Consider the following 18,475-nt stretch of genomic DNA (forward strand, 5'->3'; position numbering starts at 1 on the left):
TAAACAATATTACATAGTCCATATGTTGATCCGAGTACTCAGACCGTCAAACAATAGCGTCACTCCCAAACACTCTCAGGTTATGGTGGTACTTATTCCGTTATTATTTGACATAGTGTGAAGCGGAGCAAAAACTATGACCCCTGTCCTTAGTTTCGGTCCTTGTAAAATCGCCAGTGTCCCACTCTTATCCAGCACAGCAAACTGGCCATGTAGTCCCTCAGACAGGTTCCGGTGCTTCAAAAATATGAATTGGTCACAAGGGCCAAACCCACCACTCCATTCCAGAGGGCCGGCTGCTTCCCTCCAGGCAGGGACTGTAGGTTCAGAAAAAGTGGCCAGAGACATATCCAGAAGCGAGTAGACAGAGTCCTCCGTTATATGAAACTTCTCAGCTATCGCTAAATTGAGTCGCAGCGGCTCCGCAGTGTCCGCTGCCTCCTGTAGCGAAGTTTAAAGAGCGGCTTTCTCCATAGCCATAATTTCTGCGAGGGCTTGGAGACGGTCAAATATGGCAGCAAACTTGAGCAGCTTCTTCCTCAAAAGACTTTGCACAATTATACAAACTTTCTCCATTTCTGGAGTGGTGTTACAACCTGTCCTTTGCGTTGTGATACAGCAGAGGCCAGAGGCACTCTGCCGGGGCGTAAGTGAGAGGCCGCAACCTCAATATTGGCTCTGGTGTTCTAAAGCTGGCAGCTGACTTATTAATTTTAATACCCTCAGCTGCAGGGTGATTAGCTTGTTCGTAGGATATAAGATTTCACAGCAATTAACCCCTTGTTGAGGTATTATGTCAGGTTTATTCTTCTGGTCAGGCACAGCACTAAAAACTGCGACCTGTCATGGCCGCCGCCCGGAAGTTCCCCCTTCAGTATTTTTAATGTAGTGTTGCCATCTTGCGGACTCGCTTAGCAATCTGGCATCGCAACTGGAATTTCTTAAAGATGTGGCAATTTTAACTGTTAATTTGTATGACCTGAAAACCTTTTGACGGTTGTTAGTATTTGTTTTGTTTAAATCTTGCTTTATGGTTCCTGTTTATAGCACCTACCCTGTATATACTATATAATAAGTAGACTGGTATGATAAGCAGATCTAACCTGATTTCCAGCTGGTTCCAGCACTCGGCCTTCTCTGCAGTTTGTTGAAATTGTATAACTTTTACAAGTTGTCACCTCTCCATGGCCCATAACTGCATTCTCAATTGTTTATTTCAAAATTGTGTGTGTGTTCTAACAAGAGTATATTACAACACTGCAAAATATTTTACTGTATTTACTATGTACATGTGCAATCTTACACTTATGCATTTACCCTATTTCTGTATCTATCTTTGTTTGACCTGGCACTTAATATGCTTTTCAATCCCTTCCATGCTTAAAAGCTGGCTAGAGCAGCAATGCACTGGAATAAGGGAATCAGGGTTGTCGTTTTGCATATCCTTCCCCAGAATTATCTGCTGCAGTGGAAAAACACTTCTAGTTCAAGTTTTCTGGTGAAAATGGTGCAGATTTGCTATACAGTCTTGCAATATGTCGGGGTTTTTTCCCTCTTTTTACTCACTATGGGGGAGATTTAATAAGCAGCGGATGCTGCTTTCTCCGCCCGATGTTTCTGGGTTCAGAAGCAGCAGTCGTAAGATTGGCCGCAAATGTGTTAAATCGACCCCCATATGTTTTATTGAAACTGTTCTGAATAATCTAAAAGAACATACTTACCTTTTATTAATTCTATTTCATTTCCTTTTTGGAAAATGCCAATGAAACTGCAGTGTCCTCCAATTGCAGATCTGGATGTTGTTCAGCATTATTTAATTAATATATTTAATTAAAATCTAGCAAGGCCTGCATCTGATTGCAGTACATAGTTTTGCTTGACAATTTTTATTCATTGGAGGTCAATTATGAAGATCTGTTATAATACATTGCAGGAATCTATAAATAACAATAGTCCCTAACTTTCTATTTAGTAATAAATCAGGTATGTGGGGGGGAGTCCATTCTTTTCTAGCAAACTATTTTTGAGTCACAAGATAAGTAAGCTGTCAAATTACATGTAACACCAGAATTAAGGATAATCAAATTACAATATTTAAAAAAGAAAAATGTTTTTTTATTGTAGCATAAAATCATACTTTCTTTCAGACGGTGGTAAGAGTCTAGAATCCATTACTCCTGGGATTGAACTCCTGGCCACTAGGAGGAGGCAAAGATCCCTAAAACTTCTAAGAGCTCTTCATCCCTCCCACCTCACTGGTATTCCAGTATTTCTTTGCCTCAACAGGAGGAAGGTGAAGAAATTAGGTGCTCCAGATTCTTCTTTGAGAGGGGTCCTTAAACTGATGTGTGGCCCATTTTCCCCCCTCAGAGCGCTGCTACTGAGAAACAGGAGAGTATGGGATAGTGACACAATTACTTCCAGTAAAGAGTTAGTCACAAGTTTGCCACAGGTGTTGCATGGACCGGTCCCTTAACCACCTCCTGTTGAATCATCTATATACTCCACACTTAGATCCTCTGCTGTAATATGCTTAGTAGTGGTTGGGCTAGCTACTGAAAGCAGTTGTTCATGCAGCTGGTAAGCACAGTGGAGTGGGTGCGTGTCATGTAAGTCTGATCACATTGGCACTCATATAGCCCACAGGCTATTAGCAGGTATATTTGACATGTTACATCTTAGCCAGGGGACTTCATTAATACCAGACATTACCACATTCACACTAGACTTTATTATGTTTTACTGTCTTTGTTATTTAGAGACTTTTAGGGGGAAGTAAAGACCTTTTATTGAATACACATTACGTTTTTACTGGTTTTATATACATTTTATATATTTACAGTATTTAATGTTTGACTGTTAATCTCTACTGTTTTTACTACATCACTAGTTGCGTGCGCTCCCTGTCAATCAACTACGCTACATGTGGTACTATGTATTATGTGCGTAATAGCGGGCGCCCGCTTCGCCTATGCAGAATTCATACCCTCACTACTGAGTCACGCTCTCGTATCAGGTTAACACACTTAATGCTTTTATTTTATTTCTGTAGGCAATAATTCTTTTGCTGTGAGGTAGTAAATTATTTTTCCCTCTGCACTAACAGCCTGCCTTTTCGTCTAATGCTGATAGTGCTCCTGCTCTGCCCTCTTTTATCAGTTGTCTATCTGGAGGGGGGTAAGATTTTTCAAGAGCCGAATTACTTATATTAATCTAAACTATTATTGGTATAGTTTATTTAATGTGTAATCTAATAAGAGGGTCTTTATTATTTTTCCTTTATTTGCTCGCCCCATGTTCTCTGACTTTACTGTCAGTATATTTATTTTGTTTCATAAAAAAGTATACAATTGTTTATATCTGTGGAAATGTACTGTCTGTCATTCTCTACAATATAGAAATGAAGCATACTGGAACTGTCCCCATTAATTTAGATCCATTAAAAGTTAGATCCTCTGACCACTTATTTAAGAGTATTTTTTGCAAGCTTGTTCCTACACTCCACCAGCTCAGCTTTACAATTCATGTAAGGATCCCCTTATGCTTTCTAACCAGTCAAATGCTGCCCTTGCATCTAATGGAATAAGTCTTCCCTTTTTATTGTACTGTACACGGTAGTTCTTAAGATTTTGCTCCAGAAGTTAAATATTTTGTGCTCTCAACTGTGTCTGAGATGTTGGCGGCCAGCGCAAAAGAGTCTCTGACAAACAACCTACAGTTGATTTATTTGGCCATTCTGAATCTCTTAAGAACAGATCTGCAAAACAGTTTCAGACTCTTAACACCTCAGATCCGTCTTCCGAAGGTGAAGTATTTTCTGATGATCAGGAGTCAATTGGTGATCAGATCCTCCTCTAGCTTGAATATGCATATCTTTTTAATGACACGATGAGTCCACAGATCATCTTAATTACTAATGGGATATTAACCTCCTGGTTAGTAGGAGACGGCAAAGAACACCACAGCAAAGCTGTTAAATATCACCTCCCTTCACTCCCAACCTAGTCATTCTCTTTGCCTACGTTAGTGATAGGAAGTGGTAAAGTGAGGTGTTAGAAAAGATTCTACAATCAAGAGTTTATTATTTTTTAAAGTAGTACAAGATTGTGCTGCTTTGTTCTAGGGTTTAGCCGTAGTCCATATCAGTCACTTCAGTAGAGCAGTGGTGGCTTTAGAGCAATGAGAACTGGTGGGACATATTTCTCACTGAGCCTCTCATATATTTATGCTGCCCTAATTCCTGATAGCCTAAGTAGATTACTCAGGCTTTATCCTTTTTTCCACAGGACTATGTGAGGGAGGGGACCTCTCAATCTTGGTGAGCTGCTCTGCTGTCGGGCAGAATTTAAAGGTAAGTGCTGACTTTTTATTCTGGGTCTGGGAAGGGGATCTCAGAGGAAGTGGAGCACTTTATTTTCCTGGGACATAACTCCTATTGATAAAGGGAGGGGACCCTGTAACAGCAAGTTGTAAGCAGGCACTGGGGCTGAGGAGACTAGAAGGGCTTAATCACTAGGGCTGAGTAAGGAAGGACTCAGTAGGAGGTGATTGTTTTTGGTGACAAGAGGTTGTTAGCTTCACATATTTGGGCTAAGTTGCTATCTAACAAGCGGTAGCACTATTTTACCTCAGGTTTGACAAGAGGTTCGGTTAGCTACCGGTGGCTTATTTTTAAATACTACAATAATGGCGACCAGGAGATTGATATTTGTAACGCCCACGATGAGCGGAGCTTGTTTAGCGCCGATTTGAGCTGCACACTCTGCTATTTCTAATACATTGATAATGGCGACCGGGAGAGTGATTGTTAGCATGCCCACAAGGGGCGGAGCTATGTTTGGCGCTGTTTTGGGCTGCGCACTATCTATATCATTTCCGATTTTGGAAAGTAAAGTATTTAGTTGCAAGCTCGGTCTAGTTTTGTCACATATGTGGGACCGGACAGCGCCCCAGCTGCGTTCCGGATCCTTTTATGAATAAAAATGAAGCCAGTATCTTTTCTTTGTCTAGTTACGTTTTAAAAATAAAGTTTGGAATGTACTAGATTTCTGAAGGACAGATAGGTTCTACTATATTTGCGTATTAATTTAACTTACTTCTGCACACAAAAATATAAAGTTACATTTAAAAATTTAAAGAGACAGTAACTTTTTTATGTGTTAATTTGTTTTTTACAAAATGTAACATGTTTATTTGTTTAAACTCATCCCTTGTGACTCAGGTGGGACCAAGAGGTCCTGCTCTGTGTCTCTTGGTTTCATGTTTTGATGCCAATGTGCTTATAAAAATAGATTTTTTCTGAACCTACTCCTTCTAAGGCTCATGCTGTTTAGGAGTTTATTGACAATGGTCAAGATGCCACAAATGTCTCCTAATGTGTCCCAAAAAAATGTATAGCCCACATGCAGTGCCCTGCGTTTCCTCTCACACTCCACCTGGAGTTACCTTGCATTTCATGCCTTGTCTGTCCACACTGTAGAAAAAAGTACAAGAGGACATATATTCAATCAATATTCCGAATGTTTCCTCCCTGTATCCTGGAAGAGGAGGATACTTCGGTAGTATCTGAGGGGGAATTATCAATCTCAGATGGGGTAATACCTTTATCTGATCCTGAGTTTGCTTTCCTTTAGTTTTAGCTTGATTACCACCATTTGTAACTTGTGGAGGTTTTAGCTACCCTGGACGACTCCAACACTTCTGGCGTAGTCTAACCTAGCCTAGAGGGTCCAGTAAATTATACTAAATGTGCCCTTCATGGTGGAAGTACTTCCTGTACCAGATAGGGTTATACAGATATTTGCTCAGGAATAGGAGAAACCGGGTATCCCTTTTTTTCTCCTCCCCTATATTTAAAAGGATGCTTTCTATAGCAGACTCTATCAAGGAGTCTTTGCAGAAGGGAGATACTATTCCCATAGAGGATAGTAGTTCCTTTTGGATCCTATGCAGGATAAGGACCCTATGATTAGAAGTTAGTGTTTACATTGACAACCTGCGGTTGGTATGGCTACTGTCACCAGTGTGGCGGCTTACTGGTTTGATACGTTGTCTGTTTCTATTGGACAGACTCCCCTCTCGAAGGGATAGAATAAATGCCCTTAAGTTAGTAAACTCCTTTAATTCAGAGTTTTGTTAAGCTGGGAGCTATTATTCAGGCTTTGCCATATTGGCCACAGAGCAGTATGGTTAAAATCTTGGTCTGCGGATGTTTCATCTACAGGATGAGAGAAATAAGCGAAAGGTTGTCAGAGAGAATTTTAAGTTCTTTTGAGATTTCTAGGGAAATCCTTTCCCTGCTTCTCCCAAGCAGGAGCAGTCTAGGCCTTCATGGAAGACCCTATCAGTCTTAGAATAAGGAAAGACAGTCCAGGAAGCCTGCTGTTGAATCAAAGACAGCATGAAGGGCGTGCACCCGATCCGTAAGGGGGCAGGTTTTCCTTCTTCGATCAGGTTTGACTTTGTGATTTTATGATCCTTGGGCGGTGTATATTGTGTCCCAGGGATACAAGTTAGAGTTCAAGACTTTCCTCCCAGGGGCAAGTGTCTGCTTTCAAGATTATCGTCGGACCAGACTAAATAGAGGCACTTTTACGCTGTGTACAGATCCTCTCCGCCCTGAGAGTGATACTTCCTGGTCCAATGCAGGAATCAAGTCTGGGATGCTACTCCTATCTGTTTGTGGTTCCCAAGAAGGAGGGAACCTTCAGACCTATTTTAGAATCCACTCAGGGTTCGCAGAGTATCGTATTCCAAGATGGAAACTATCATTCCATTTTTCCTTTGATCCACAAGGGCCAATTATGACCGCAGGAGATTTGAAGGATGCATACTTGCATCTTCCCATCCACAAGGAATATCTAAATTTTCTAGGGTTTGTCTTTCTAGACAAACATTCCAGATCGTGATTCTTTCAGGCCTGGTCTCAGTTCTCTGAATTTTTTCAAGGGTTCCTGGATCACTGCTGCTGGCTGGTGCTCTGATTGCGGAGCATTGCAGAGACACCTTTTCTGGACGACATTCTGGTTCAGACGCCTTCCTTTCGACAAGCAGGGTTACGCACTATTATTTCTGCGGTTTCCCGGATGGAAGGTGAATTTGGTAAAGAGTTCCTTAGTTCCATCTACAAGGCTAGTTTTTCTTGGAGAGCTATATTATTATATTAGTCTCCTCATCAATGATGCTGAAAGTAGTCAGGAATTCAAGGATTTCGTTCTTACCTAGCATTTCAGTCCCATCAGTGGCTCAGTGTATGGAAGTATTTGGGCTGATGGTAACGACAATGAACATCTTCCAGTTGCCTGTTTCCACCTTAGTTCTCAACAGTTAAAAATTATTGGTGGTTGTCTCAGTATCCTTGCTTCCAGGGAACCTGCTTTCGCTGTTCTTCTGGGTGAGTGTAACAACAGCTGCCAGCCTTTTGGGCTGGGGAACTGTTTGGGGTCCTTTAAGAACAGGGAACATGGACTTGGGTAGAGTCTGTTCTTCCCATAACCGTTTTAAAAAAGTAAGTCATCTCCTAGCCTGGCCTCAGTTAGCTTCAGCCTGGTTTATCAGGTTTAAGTTAGATCTTAGTTCAGCCATCGAGGACTCTAAGTTTTCTCGGCCATGACAGAGGTAGTCAAGATCGTTCACTGGGTTGAGACCCACAATGTCTGTCTGTTGGTGACCTGCATCCCAGAAGGGACTTCTGAGTGGTGGTCTTCGTAAGTAGGCAGACTTTTTACCAAAGGGTGGAAGTCCAGCCGGGAGTGTTCCATCCGGATTCTCAATGGGGTCAGTTACAATTGAAACTCATGGCTTCTCGATACATTAACTTGGAATTTCAGTCTTGCATACTTAATTCCTCCTTTTTTTCTCCTGTAGTCTTGGCTCGAACTAAGCAGGAGAAGGCATCTGTGATTCTTATTTCACCGGCGTGGCCCACAGTATTGGTATGCAGTCCTGGTGGACATCTTCCTCCTGGGAGTCTCGTGGAGGAAGGACCTTCTACTTCAAGGACTCTTCTTTTATCCGAAAATAGTTCTCTGAAGCGGACTACTGGAGGATGGAAGTTTTATTTTATCCAAGCGTGGATTAGGAATTGGTCAGTGAGACCATGAAATCAGGCTTGCAGCCTGTGTCTAGGAAGATTTTACCCATAAGACATGGCGCAAATATTTATTTGGGTGTGAATCCAGGGGTTATTCCTGGATTAAAATCAGGATTCCTAGGATATTTTCTTTTCTCCAAGAGGGTTGGAAAAAGGACTATAGTCAAGCGACCTAAAGGGTAGAATTTCTGCCTTATCTGTTTTATTACACAAGCGTCTGGGAGATGTCCCAGATGTACAATACTTTTGTCAGGCCTTGGTCAGGATCAGGCCTGGGTTCAAGCCAGTTACTCCTCCATGGAGTCTTAATTTGGTTCTAAGAATTCTTCAAGGTTCTCAGTTTGAGCCTATGCTTTCCTTAGCTATTAAGTTGTGATCCTGGAAAGTTTTATTTCTTGTTGCTATTTTTTCTGATCGCAGAGTGTCATAGCTCTCAGCATTGCAGTATGAGTCCTCTTATCTTATTTTTCATTCTGATAAGGTATTTTTACGTACTAAATAGTTTATTATCGGAATATTAATCAAGAGATTATTGTTCCATCTTTGTGTTCCAATCCTACTTCTCAGAAGGAAAGGCTTCTGCACAATTTGGATGTAGTTCGTGCTTTCAAGTTTTACCTGCAGCCGACTAAGGATTTTCGTCAGTCTTCTGCATTGTTTGAAGTTTTCTCAGAAAAACGTAAGGGACAGAAAGCTACGGCTACTTCTTTCTTTTTGGCTATCATACATTTTGCATACGAGACTGCTGGGCAGCAGCCTCCAGAGAGAGTTAGGCTCATTCCACAAGTGCTGTCGCTTCCTCATGGGCATTCAAGAACGAAGCTTCGGTGGATTAGATTTGCAAGGCTGCAACTCGGTCCTCTCTTCACACTTTTTCTAAATTCTACAAGTTTGAGACTTTTGCCTCTGCTGAGGCCGCTTTTGTGAGAAAGGTTCTTCAAGCAGTGGTGCCTTCCGTTTAGGTTCCCTGTCTTGTCCCTCCCATATCATCTGTGTACTCTAGCTTGGGTATTGATTCCCATTAGTAATTAAGATGATCCATGGAGTCATTGTGTCATTAAAAAGAAAACAAAATGTATGCTTACCTGATAAATGTATTTCTTTTTTGACACAATGAGTCCATGGCCCGCCCTGTTTTTGTAAGAGACAGGTTGTTGGGTTTATAAACTTCAGACACCTCTGCACCTTGTTACTTCCTTTCTCTCCTTGACTTCGGTCGAATGACTGGGTTAGGAGTGAAGGGAGGTGATATTTAACAGCTTTGCTGTGGTGCTCTTTGCCGCCTCCTGCTGACCAGGCGGTGAATATCCCATTAGTAATTAAGATGATCCATGGTCTCATCGTGTCAAAAAAGAAATACATTTATCAGGTAAGCATACATTTTGTTTTTACCAACTGCTAGCGTAGAGCCTAGGAAACTGTCCCAAAGGTGGGTGGTGCCATCTCCACCTTCGCAAAACATACTATTATCCCTTTAAATGATGTTCTGTCCTCCAAAGACCTTATGAACAGAAAATTAGTCTTCAAGCGGGTTGTTTTTTTAAACCAAACATTAGTATCTTTTGTGTAGCATCAGCCTCTACTCTTTGGTGTTATAATTTATCTGATCATATTTCAGATGATTTTATTGATGAAGATTTTCAACATTGCTTGAAAGTTCTTAGGTCAGCTTTTATATGTGATGCTATTATTGACATTATTATAATAAATGCCAAAAATATGGCGTTATCTGTTTTGACTAGAAGAGCTTTGTGGCTCAAATCTTGGTCATCTAACATGGTTTCAAAATCTAGACTATGATCTCTTCCTTTTCAATAAAAGATTTTATTTGGGCCTGGTCTAGATGCTATAATCTCTACTGTGACTGGAGGTCAAGGAGGATTTTTCCCTCCGGACTAGTCAAAGTGAGAGAACAGAATCACTTTCATTCCTTTCATCATTCAAGAATTCAAAGGTCATACTCCTTGTCACAAAAACAGGATTCTTCCAGATTTAACTGAAAATCTAACCCAATTGAAACAAGGCTAAACATTAAAAAAAAAAAAAACTTCCTCTACCAAGTCTGCATGAAGTTGCACCACCCATTCTCTCATCAAACCAGTCTCTTTTTTTTAGAAGTCATAATAGAGAATTTCCTTGACAGATCAAAGGATATCAAAGTTAAAGACATGTGTAAAACTTCAGACTTTCTCCAATCCTACAGTAGCCCTTTGCATGGCGGTATTAGGCCTGATGATTGCTGAATCAGGTGCCATTCCCTTTGCCCAGTTTCACATGAGAACTCTTCAAATATGCATGCTACAGCAATGGAGCAACGATTACACTTTCTCAAATAATTATTTTGGATCCCACAAGAAGGAAGTCGCCTGGTTTATAGAGAACCAGTCCATTTCTCTGGGGGCATCTGTTGTCTGTCCAATTTGAACAATAATCACAACAGATGCAAGTCTCATGGGTTTGCGTAAAGTATGGGCATCAAGGGGAGCACAAGGAGTTTGTTCACCTCAGGAGGTGAGGTAACCAATAAATATTTTAGAACTCCATGCAATCTTCAGGGTCCTTTAGAGCTGGCCTTTCCTGAAAGAAGAAACTTAACTGCATTTCCAGTCAAACAATATCACAGCTGTGACATATATCAATCCCCATGGGGATCTCGCAGTTCTCTAGAGATGGAGGTTTCTTGGATTCTGTCTTGGGCAGAGAAAATCCTTTGTACAATTTCTGCAATTTATATTTCAGGGATGTACTATTGGGAAGCAGGCTATCGGAGTTGTCAATTCCTTCATCCAGGGTAATGGTCTTTACATCGGGAAGTTTTCAATCAGATTGTAGAATGATGGGGTGTACCAGAGATAGATATGATTTCTTCTTATTTGAACAACAAACTGCCTAGATACCTTGAAGACTCAGGAATCCTTAGCCGGAATAGATGCTCCCTCATCATTTTATCTTGTCTACAGTTCTGCTCCGGAGTTGGATACTTGATAATTTTCCACCTCCTGTGCTGCTGTTGAATACATTTGTGAAGCAGAAACTTGGTCATCCCTATATACTTTTACTAAATTCTACCATTTTGACGTTTTTGCTTCTTCTGAAGCGGCTTTTGGTAGGAAAGTATTCCAGGCAGCAGTGTCTGGAAATTAGGTGCCTGCTTTTCAAAAATGTTGTTCTTCTCAAATTACTCGTGTGCTCCACAGCCTGAGTATTGGTTACCAGGAGTAATAGATTGTGGACTCTCATCACAACAAAATGTATGCTTGCCTGATAAATTAATTTCTTTCATTGTGGTAAGAGTCCACTGGCGACAGTTCTATTTCTCTTGTTAAGTGTATCCAGTCCACGGATCATCCATTACTTATGGGATATTAACTCCTCCCCAACAGGAAGTGCAAGAGGATTCACCCAGCAGAGCTGCTATATAGCTCCTCCCCTAACTGCCATTACCAGTCATTCTCTTGCACCCAACGAATAGATAGGATGTGTGAGAGGACTGTGGTGATTATACTTAGTTTCATACCTTCAATCAAAAGTTTGTTATTTTATAATAGCACCGGAGTGTGTTATTCCTTCTCTGGTAGAATTTGAAGAAGAATCTACCTGAGTTTTTCTATGATTTTAGCCGGAGTAGTTAAGATCATATTGCTGTTTCTCGGCCATCTGATGAGAGGTAAACTTCAGATCAGGGGACAGCGGGCAGATTAATCTGCAAAGAGGTATGTAACAGCTTATTATTTTCTGACAATGGAATTGATGAGAAAATTCTGCCATACCGATATAATGTAAACTCAGCCTTAAATGCAGTAGCAGCAACTGGTATCAGGCTGTCATGTATGTATATTTTACACTTCAGTATTCTGGGGAATGGCACTTCACTGGAATTATACTGTATGCATAAAACTTTAGCCTAATTTGCAGGGACTAGCAACAGGCTTTTTAATAACACTCAATTTATTAATGTTAAACATTTTTTGCTGGCATGTAAAATCGTTTAATTTTCTGAGGTACTGGGTGAAAAAATGTTTTGGGCACTATTTTTTTTCCACTTGGCAGTCGTTTTATTTAATTTGACAGTTTACTGATCTCTCTCACTGTTATGTGTGAGGGGGAGATTCAGTCAGAAGTTTGTCTTCCCTGCATGATCCGGTTCATCTCTACAGAACTCAGGGGTCTTCAAAACTTGTTTTGAGGGAGGTAATCACTCACAGCAGAGCTGTGAGATTGTAGTTGACTGTGATAAAAAAACGTTTATTTCTGTAATTATTTATTTATTTTTTTTATTTTTTTTTCTGCTATCAGGGTTAGTTATCCTTTGCTAATGGGAGCAATCCTTTGCTAAAATTGTGTTTTTTACAAAGATTTGATGCTATAACTTTTCAGTTTATTAATTTTCAACTGTCATAACTTTTTCTGTGCTTCTTATAGGCACAGTACGTTTTCATATTATAGTAAATTACTTGAAAAGTATTTCCAAGTTGCTAGTTTATTTGCTAGTGTGTTAAACATGTCTGATTCAGAGGAAGATATCTGTGCTATATGTGCTAAAGCCAAAGTGGAGCCCAATAGAAATTTATGTACTAACTGTATTGATGCTACTTTAAATAAAAGTCAATCTGTACAAATTGAACATATTTCACCAAACAACGAGGGGAGAGTTATGCCGACTAACTCGCCTCACGTGTCAGTACCTGCATCTCCCGCTCGGGAGGTGCGTGATATTGTAGCGCCGAGTACATCTGGGCGGCCATTACAAATCACATTACAGGATATGGCTACTGAAGTTTTGGCTAAATTACCAGAACTAAGAGGTAAGCGTGATCACTCTGGGGTGAGAACAGAGTGCGCTGATATTATTAGGGCCATGTCAGACACTGCGTCACAATTTGCAGAACATGAGGACGGAGAGCTTCATTCTGCGGGTGACGGTTCTGATCCAAACAAACTGGATTCAGATATTTCAAATTTTATATTTAAGCTGGAAAACCTCCGTGTATTACTAGGGGAGGTGTTAGCGGCTCTGAATGATTGTAACACAGTTGCAATACCAGAGAAAATGTGTAGGTTGGATAAATATTTTGCGGTACCGGCGAGTACTGACGTTTTTCCTATACCTAAGAGACTTACTGAAATTGTTACTAAGGAGTGGGATAGACCCGGTGTGCCGTTCTCACCCCCTCCGATATTTAGAAAGATGTTTCCAATAGACGCCACCACACGGGACTTATGGCAAACGGTCCCTAAGGTGGAGGGAGCAGTTTCTACTTTAGCTAAGCGTACCACTATCCCGGTGGAGGATAGCTGTGCCTTTTCAGATCCAATGGATAAAACGTTAGAGGGTTACCTTAAGAAAATGTTTGTTCAACAAGGTTTTATATTGCAACCTCTTGCATGCATTGCGCCTGTCACGGCTGCAGCAGCATTTTGGTTTGAGTCTCTGGAAGAGACACTTGAATCAGCTCCATTAGATGAGATTACACACAAGCTTAAAGCCCTTAAGTTAGCTAACTCATTTATTTCAGATGCCGTAGTACATTTAACTAAACTTACGGCTAAGAATTCCGGATTCGCCATTCAGGCACGCAGAGCACTGTGGCTAAAATCCTGGTCAGCTGACGTTACTTCTAAATCTAAATTGCTTAATATACCTTTCAAAGGGCAGACCTTATTCGGGCCCGGGTTGAAAGATATTATCGCTGACATTACAGGAGGTAAAGGCCATGCCCTGCCTCAAGACAGAGCCAAACCTAAGGCTAGACAGTCTAATTTTTGTTCCTTTCGTAATTTCAAAGCAGGAGCAGCATCAACTTCCTCTGCACCAAAACAGGAAGGAGCTGTTGCTCGCTACAGACAAGGCTGGAGACCTAACCAGTCCTGGAACAAGGGCAAGCAGGCCAGGAAACCTGCTGCTTCCCCTAAGACAGCATGAATCGAGGGCCCCCGATCCGGGAACGGATCTAGTGGGGGGCAGACTTTCTCTCTTCGCCCAGGCTTGGGCAAGAGATGTCCAGGATCCCTGGGCGTTAGAGATCATATCTCAGGGATACCTTCTAGACTTCAAATTCTCTCCCCCAAGAGGGAGATTTCATCTGTCAAGGTTGTCAACAAACCAAATAAAGAAAGAGGCGTTTCTACGCTGCGTACAAGATCTTTTATTAATGGGAGTGATCCATCCGGTTCCGCGGTCGGAACAAGGACAAGGGTTTTACTCAAATCTGTTTGTGGTTCCCAAAAAAGAGGGAACTTTCAGGCCAATCTTGGATTTAAAGATCCTAAACAAATTCCTAAGAGTTCCATCGTTCAAAATGGAAACTATTCGGACAATTTTACCCATGATCCAAAAGGGTCAGTACATGACCACAGTGGATTTAAAGGATGCTTACCTTCACATACCGATTCACAAAGATCATTACCGGTATCTAAGGTTTGCCTTTCTAGACAGGCATTACCAGTTTGTAGCTCTTCCATTCGGATTGGCTACGGCTCCGAGAATCTTCACAAAGGTTCTGGGTGCTCTTCTGGCGGTACTAAGACCGCAAGGAATTGCGGTAGCTCCGTACCTAGACGACATTCTGATACAAGCTTCAAGCTTTCAAACTGCCAAGTCTCATACAGAGTTAGTACTGGCATTTCTAAGGTCGCATGGATGGAAGGTGAACGAAAAGAAGAGTTCTCTCTTTCCACTCACAAGAGTTCCCTTCTTGGGGACTCTTATAGATTCTGTAGAAATGAAGATTTACCTGACAGAAGACAGGTTAACAAAGCTTCAAAATGCATGCCGTGTCCTTCATTCCATTCAACACCCGTCAGTAGCTCAATGCATGGAGGTGATCGGCTTAATGGTAGCAGCAATGGACATAGTACCCTTTGCACGCCTACATCTCAGACCGCTGCAATTGTGCATGCTAAGTCAGTGGAATGGGGATTACTCAGACTTGTCCCCTACTCTGAATCTGGATCAAGAGACCAAAAATTCTCTTCTATTGTGGCTTTCTCGGCCACATCTGTCCAGGGGGATGCCATTCAGCAGGCCGGACTGGACAATTGTAACAACAGACGCCAGCCTACTAGGTTGGGGCGCTGTCTGGAATTCTCTGAAGGCTCAGGGACAATGGAATCAGGAGGAGAGTCTCCTACCAATAAACATTCTGGAATTGAGAGCAGTTCTCAATGCCCTTCTGGCTTGGCCCCAGTTAACAACTCCGGGGTTCATCAGGTTTCAGTCGGACAACATCACGACTGTAGCTTACATCAACCATCAGGGAGGGACAAGAAGCTCCCTAGCAATGATGGAAGTATCAAAGATAATTCGCTGGGCAGAGTCTCACTCTTGCCACCTGTCAGCAATCCACATCCCGGGAGTGGAGAACTGGGAGGCGGATTTCTTAAGTCGTCAGACTTTTCATCCGGGGGAGTGGGAACTTCATCCGGAGGTCTTTGCCCAAATACTTCGACGTTGGGGCAAACCAGAGATAGATCTCATGGCGTCTCGACAGAACGCCAAGCTTCCTCGTTACGGGTCCAGATCCAGGGATCCGGGAGCGGTTCTGATAGATGCTTTGACAGCACCTTGGACCTTCGGGATGGCTTATGTGTTTCCACCCTTCCCGATGCTTCCTCGATTGATTGCCAGAATCAAACAGGAGAGAGCATCAGTGATTCTAATAGCGCCTGCATGGCCACGCAGGACTTGGTATGCAGATCTAGTGGACATGTCATCCTGTCCACCTTGGTCGCTACCTCTGAAACAGGACCTTCTGATCCAGGGTCCCTTCAAACATCAAAATCTAATTTCTCTGAAGCTGACTTTGAACGCTTGATTTTATCAAAACGTGGTTTTTCTGAGTCAGTTATTGATACCTTAATACAGGCTAGGAAGCCTGTTACCAGAAAGATTTACCATAAGATATGGCGCAAATACTTATATTGGTGCGAATCCAAGAGTTACTCATGGAGTAAGGTTAGGATTCCGAGGATATTGTCTTTTCTACAAGAAGGTTTAGAAAAGGGTTTATCCGCTAGTTCCTTAAAGGGACAGATTTCAGCTCTGTCCATTCTTTTACACAAACGTCTGTCAGAAGTTCCGGACGTTCAAGCTTTTTGTCAGGCTTTAGCTAGGATCAAGCCTGTGTTTAAAACTGTTGCTCCACCATGGAGTTTGAACTTAGTTCTTAATGTTTTACAGGGGGTTCCGTTTGAACCCCTTCATTCCATTGATATCAAGTTGTTATCTTTGAAAGTTCTGTTTTTAATGGCGATTTCCTCGGCTCGAAGAGTCTCTGAGTTATCTGCCTTACATTGTGATTCTCCTTATCTGATTTTTCATTCAGACAAGGTAGTTCTGCGTACTAAACCTGGGTTCCTAGCTAAGGTGGTCACTAACAGGAATATCAATCAAGAGATTGTGGTTCCATCTTTGTGTCCTAATCCTTCTTCGAAAAAGGAACGTCTGCTACACAATCTAGATGTAGTCCGTGCCCTGAAATTTTATCTACAGGCAACTAAGGATTTTCGACAAACGTCTTCCCTGTTTGTCGTTTATTCTGGTCAGAGGAGAGGTCAAAAAGCTTCGGCTACCTCTCTCTCCTTTTGGCTTCGTAGCATAATACGGTTAGCCTATGAGACTGCTGGACAGCAGCCTCCTGAAAGAATTACAGCACATTCTACTAGAGCTGTGGCTTCCACTTGGGCCTTTAAGAATGAGGCTTCTGTTGAACAGATTTGCAAGGCTGCAACTTGGTCTTCTCTTCATACTTTTTCCAAATTTTACAAATTTGACACTTTTGCTTCTTCGGAGGCTGTTTTTTTGGGAGAAAGGTTCTTCAGGCAGTGGTTCCTTCCGTATAAAGAGCCTGCCTGTCCCTCCCGTCATCCGTGTACTTTAGCTTTGGTATTGGTATCGCATAAGTAATGGATGATCCGTGGACTGTATACACTTAACAAGAGAAAACATAATTTATGCTTACCTGATAAATTTATTTCTCTTGTAGTGTATCCAGTCCACGGCCCGCCCTGTCACTTTAAGGCAGGTAATTTTTCCATTAAACTACAGTCACCACTGCACCCTATGGTTTTCCTTTCTCTGCATGTTTTCGGTCGAATGACTGGTAATGGCAGTTAGGGGAGGAGCTATATAGCAGCTCTGCTGGGTGAATCCTCTTGCACTTCCTGTTGGGGAGGAGTTAATATCCCATAAGTAATGGATGATCCGTGGACTGGATACACTACAAGAGAAATAAATTTATCAGGTAAGCATAAATTATGTTTTTACACCTGTTTCCCTGCTTTGTCCTTTCCTACCTGTCTTCTTCTTGCTGGGGCTATACATTAGACTGGGATACCAGTGAAGTGGGAGGGATGAAGTGCTCTTAAAAGTTTTGGGAATCTTTGCCTCCTAGTGGCCAGGAGTAATGGGTCGTGAACTCTCACCACCATGAAAGAAATTAATTTATTAGGTAAGCATAATTTATATTATTTTTTTTCAAAAAATTTTAGGCTACAAATCGTCATTTCCCTCAGACTGTCACAGGAGCCTACTTAAGTGGTGTTCGAGAAGCAAGCAAAATCGCAGCCTTTTGAAACAAAGAAGTGGAATGTGAAGACCTCAATTTTAACTTGAATTAAAGTGACATTTTGTTCACAACATTATAAATAAATATTTCAAATTTTTTGCAGAAAAGCTTTTAATTTTACCATTTGGCACTTAACCAAAACTTCATAACTATCCAGCATTGTTATGGATAACACTTTTTTTTTAAAGTGACAATAACAAATCTGTTTACCAGAATTATGGCATTTAATTTTCTCTTCAGATGATAATTTTCTATGGTTTAGATAATCTTTGTATGATAAGGTTTCTCTGCTGTAAGGCAGAGAAGCTATTTTTTGTGTATTTGTTTAAAAAGTTTTGTTCTATTTATTTTAGGTTAAAATTAGTTTTATATAAGGAGCTAAGCTTAAGTTCATGTAAAAAAATATTGTAAATAGATTAAAACTTTGAATTTGTTTCACTCATAACCAGGTGTTTGTTTATTTTTCTTTTGCAGAATCTGTAACTTGTTTGCATAAAAAGCATTTCTTTGATTTTGAACTGTTAAATTGGATATTGGCTCTGTATAATAAAGGTATACAATTGTATTTGGAAGTCTAATGATCAATAAGCAGTATTTAAAAAAAAAAAATACTGTTGATTTGTTTGTCCTTTGACACAGAAGCATTTTAACATTTAAATTTTAAAATTATAAAAATATTAAATATTTTTAAAATGTATTTTTGTAATGCAGAAATAAAAAAACAAACACAAAAAAAACTATACATCCCGCTATGTAGCTAATCCGTTGCATGGTAGTTTCAAGAAATGTAAACAGTATACCTGATCCTTGAATGACT

General features: G+C 41.0%; 1 protein-coding gene across 1 annotated transcript in view; it reads left to right on the forward strand.

Moving 5' to 3' along the window:
- Positions 1-18,223, forward strand: part of KDM1B (lysine demethylase 1B) — a gene marked incomplete in the record, with an annotated part of 482,282 nt that extends 464,059 nt beyond the window's left edge. Inside the window, 1 exon segment of the mRNA XM_053715839.1 lies at positions 17,582-18,223. Within this exon segment, the coding sequence (XP_053571814.1) occupies positions 17,582-17,665 (84 nt within the window).
- Between the last annotated feature and the right edge of the window lie 252 nt (positions 18,224-18,475).

This window comes from Bombina bombina, chromosome 5 (assembly GCF_027579735.1).
Source record: "Bombina bombina isolate aBomBom1 chromosome 5, aBomBom1.pri, whole genome shotgun sequence".
Classification (NCBI taxonomy): Eukaryota; Metazoa; Chordata; class Amphibia; order Anura; family Bombinatoridae; genus Bombina; species Bombina bombina.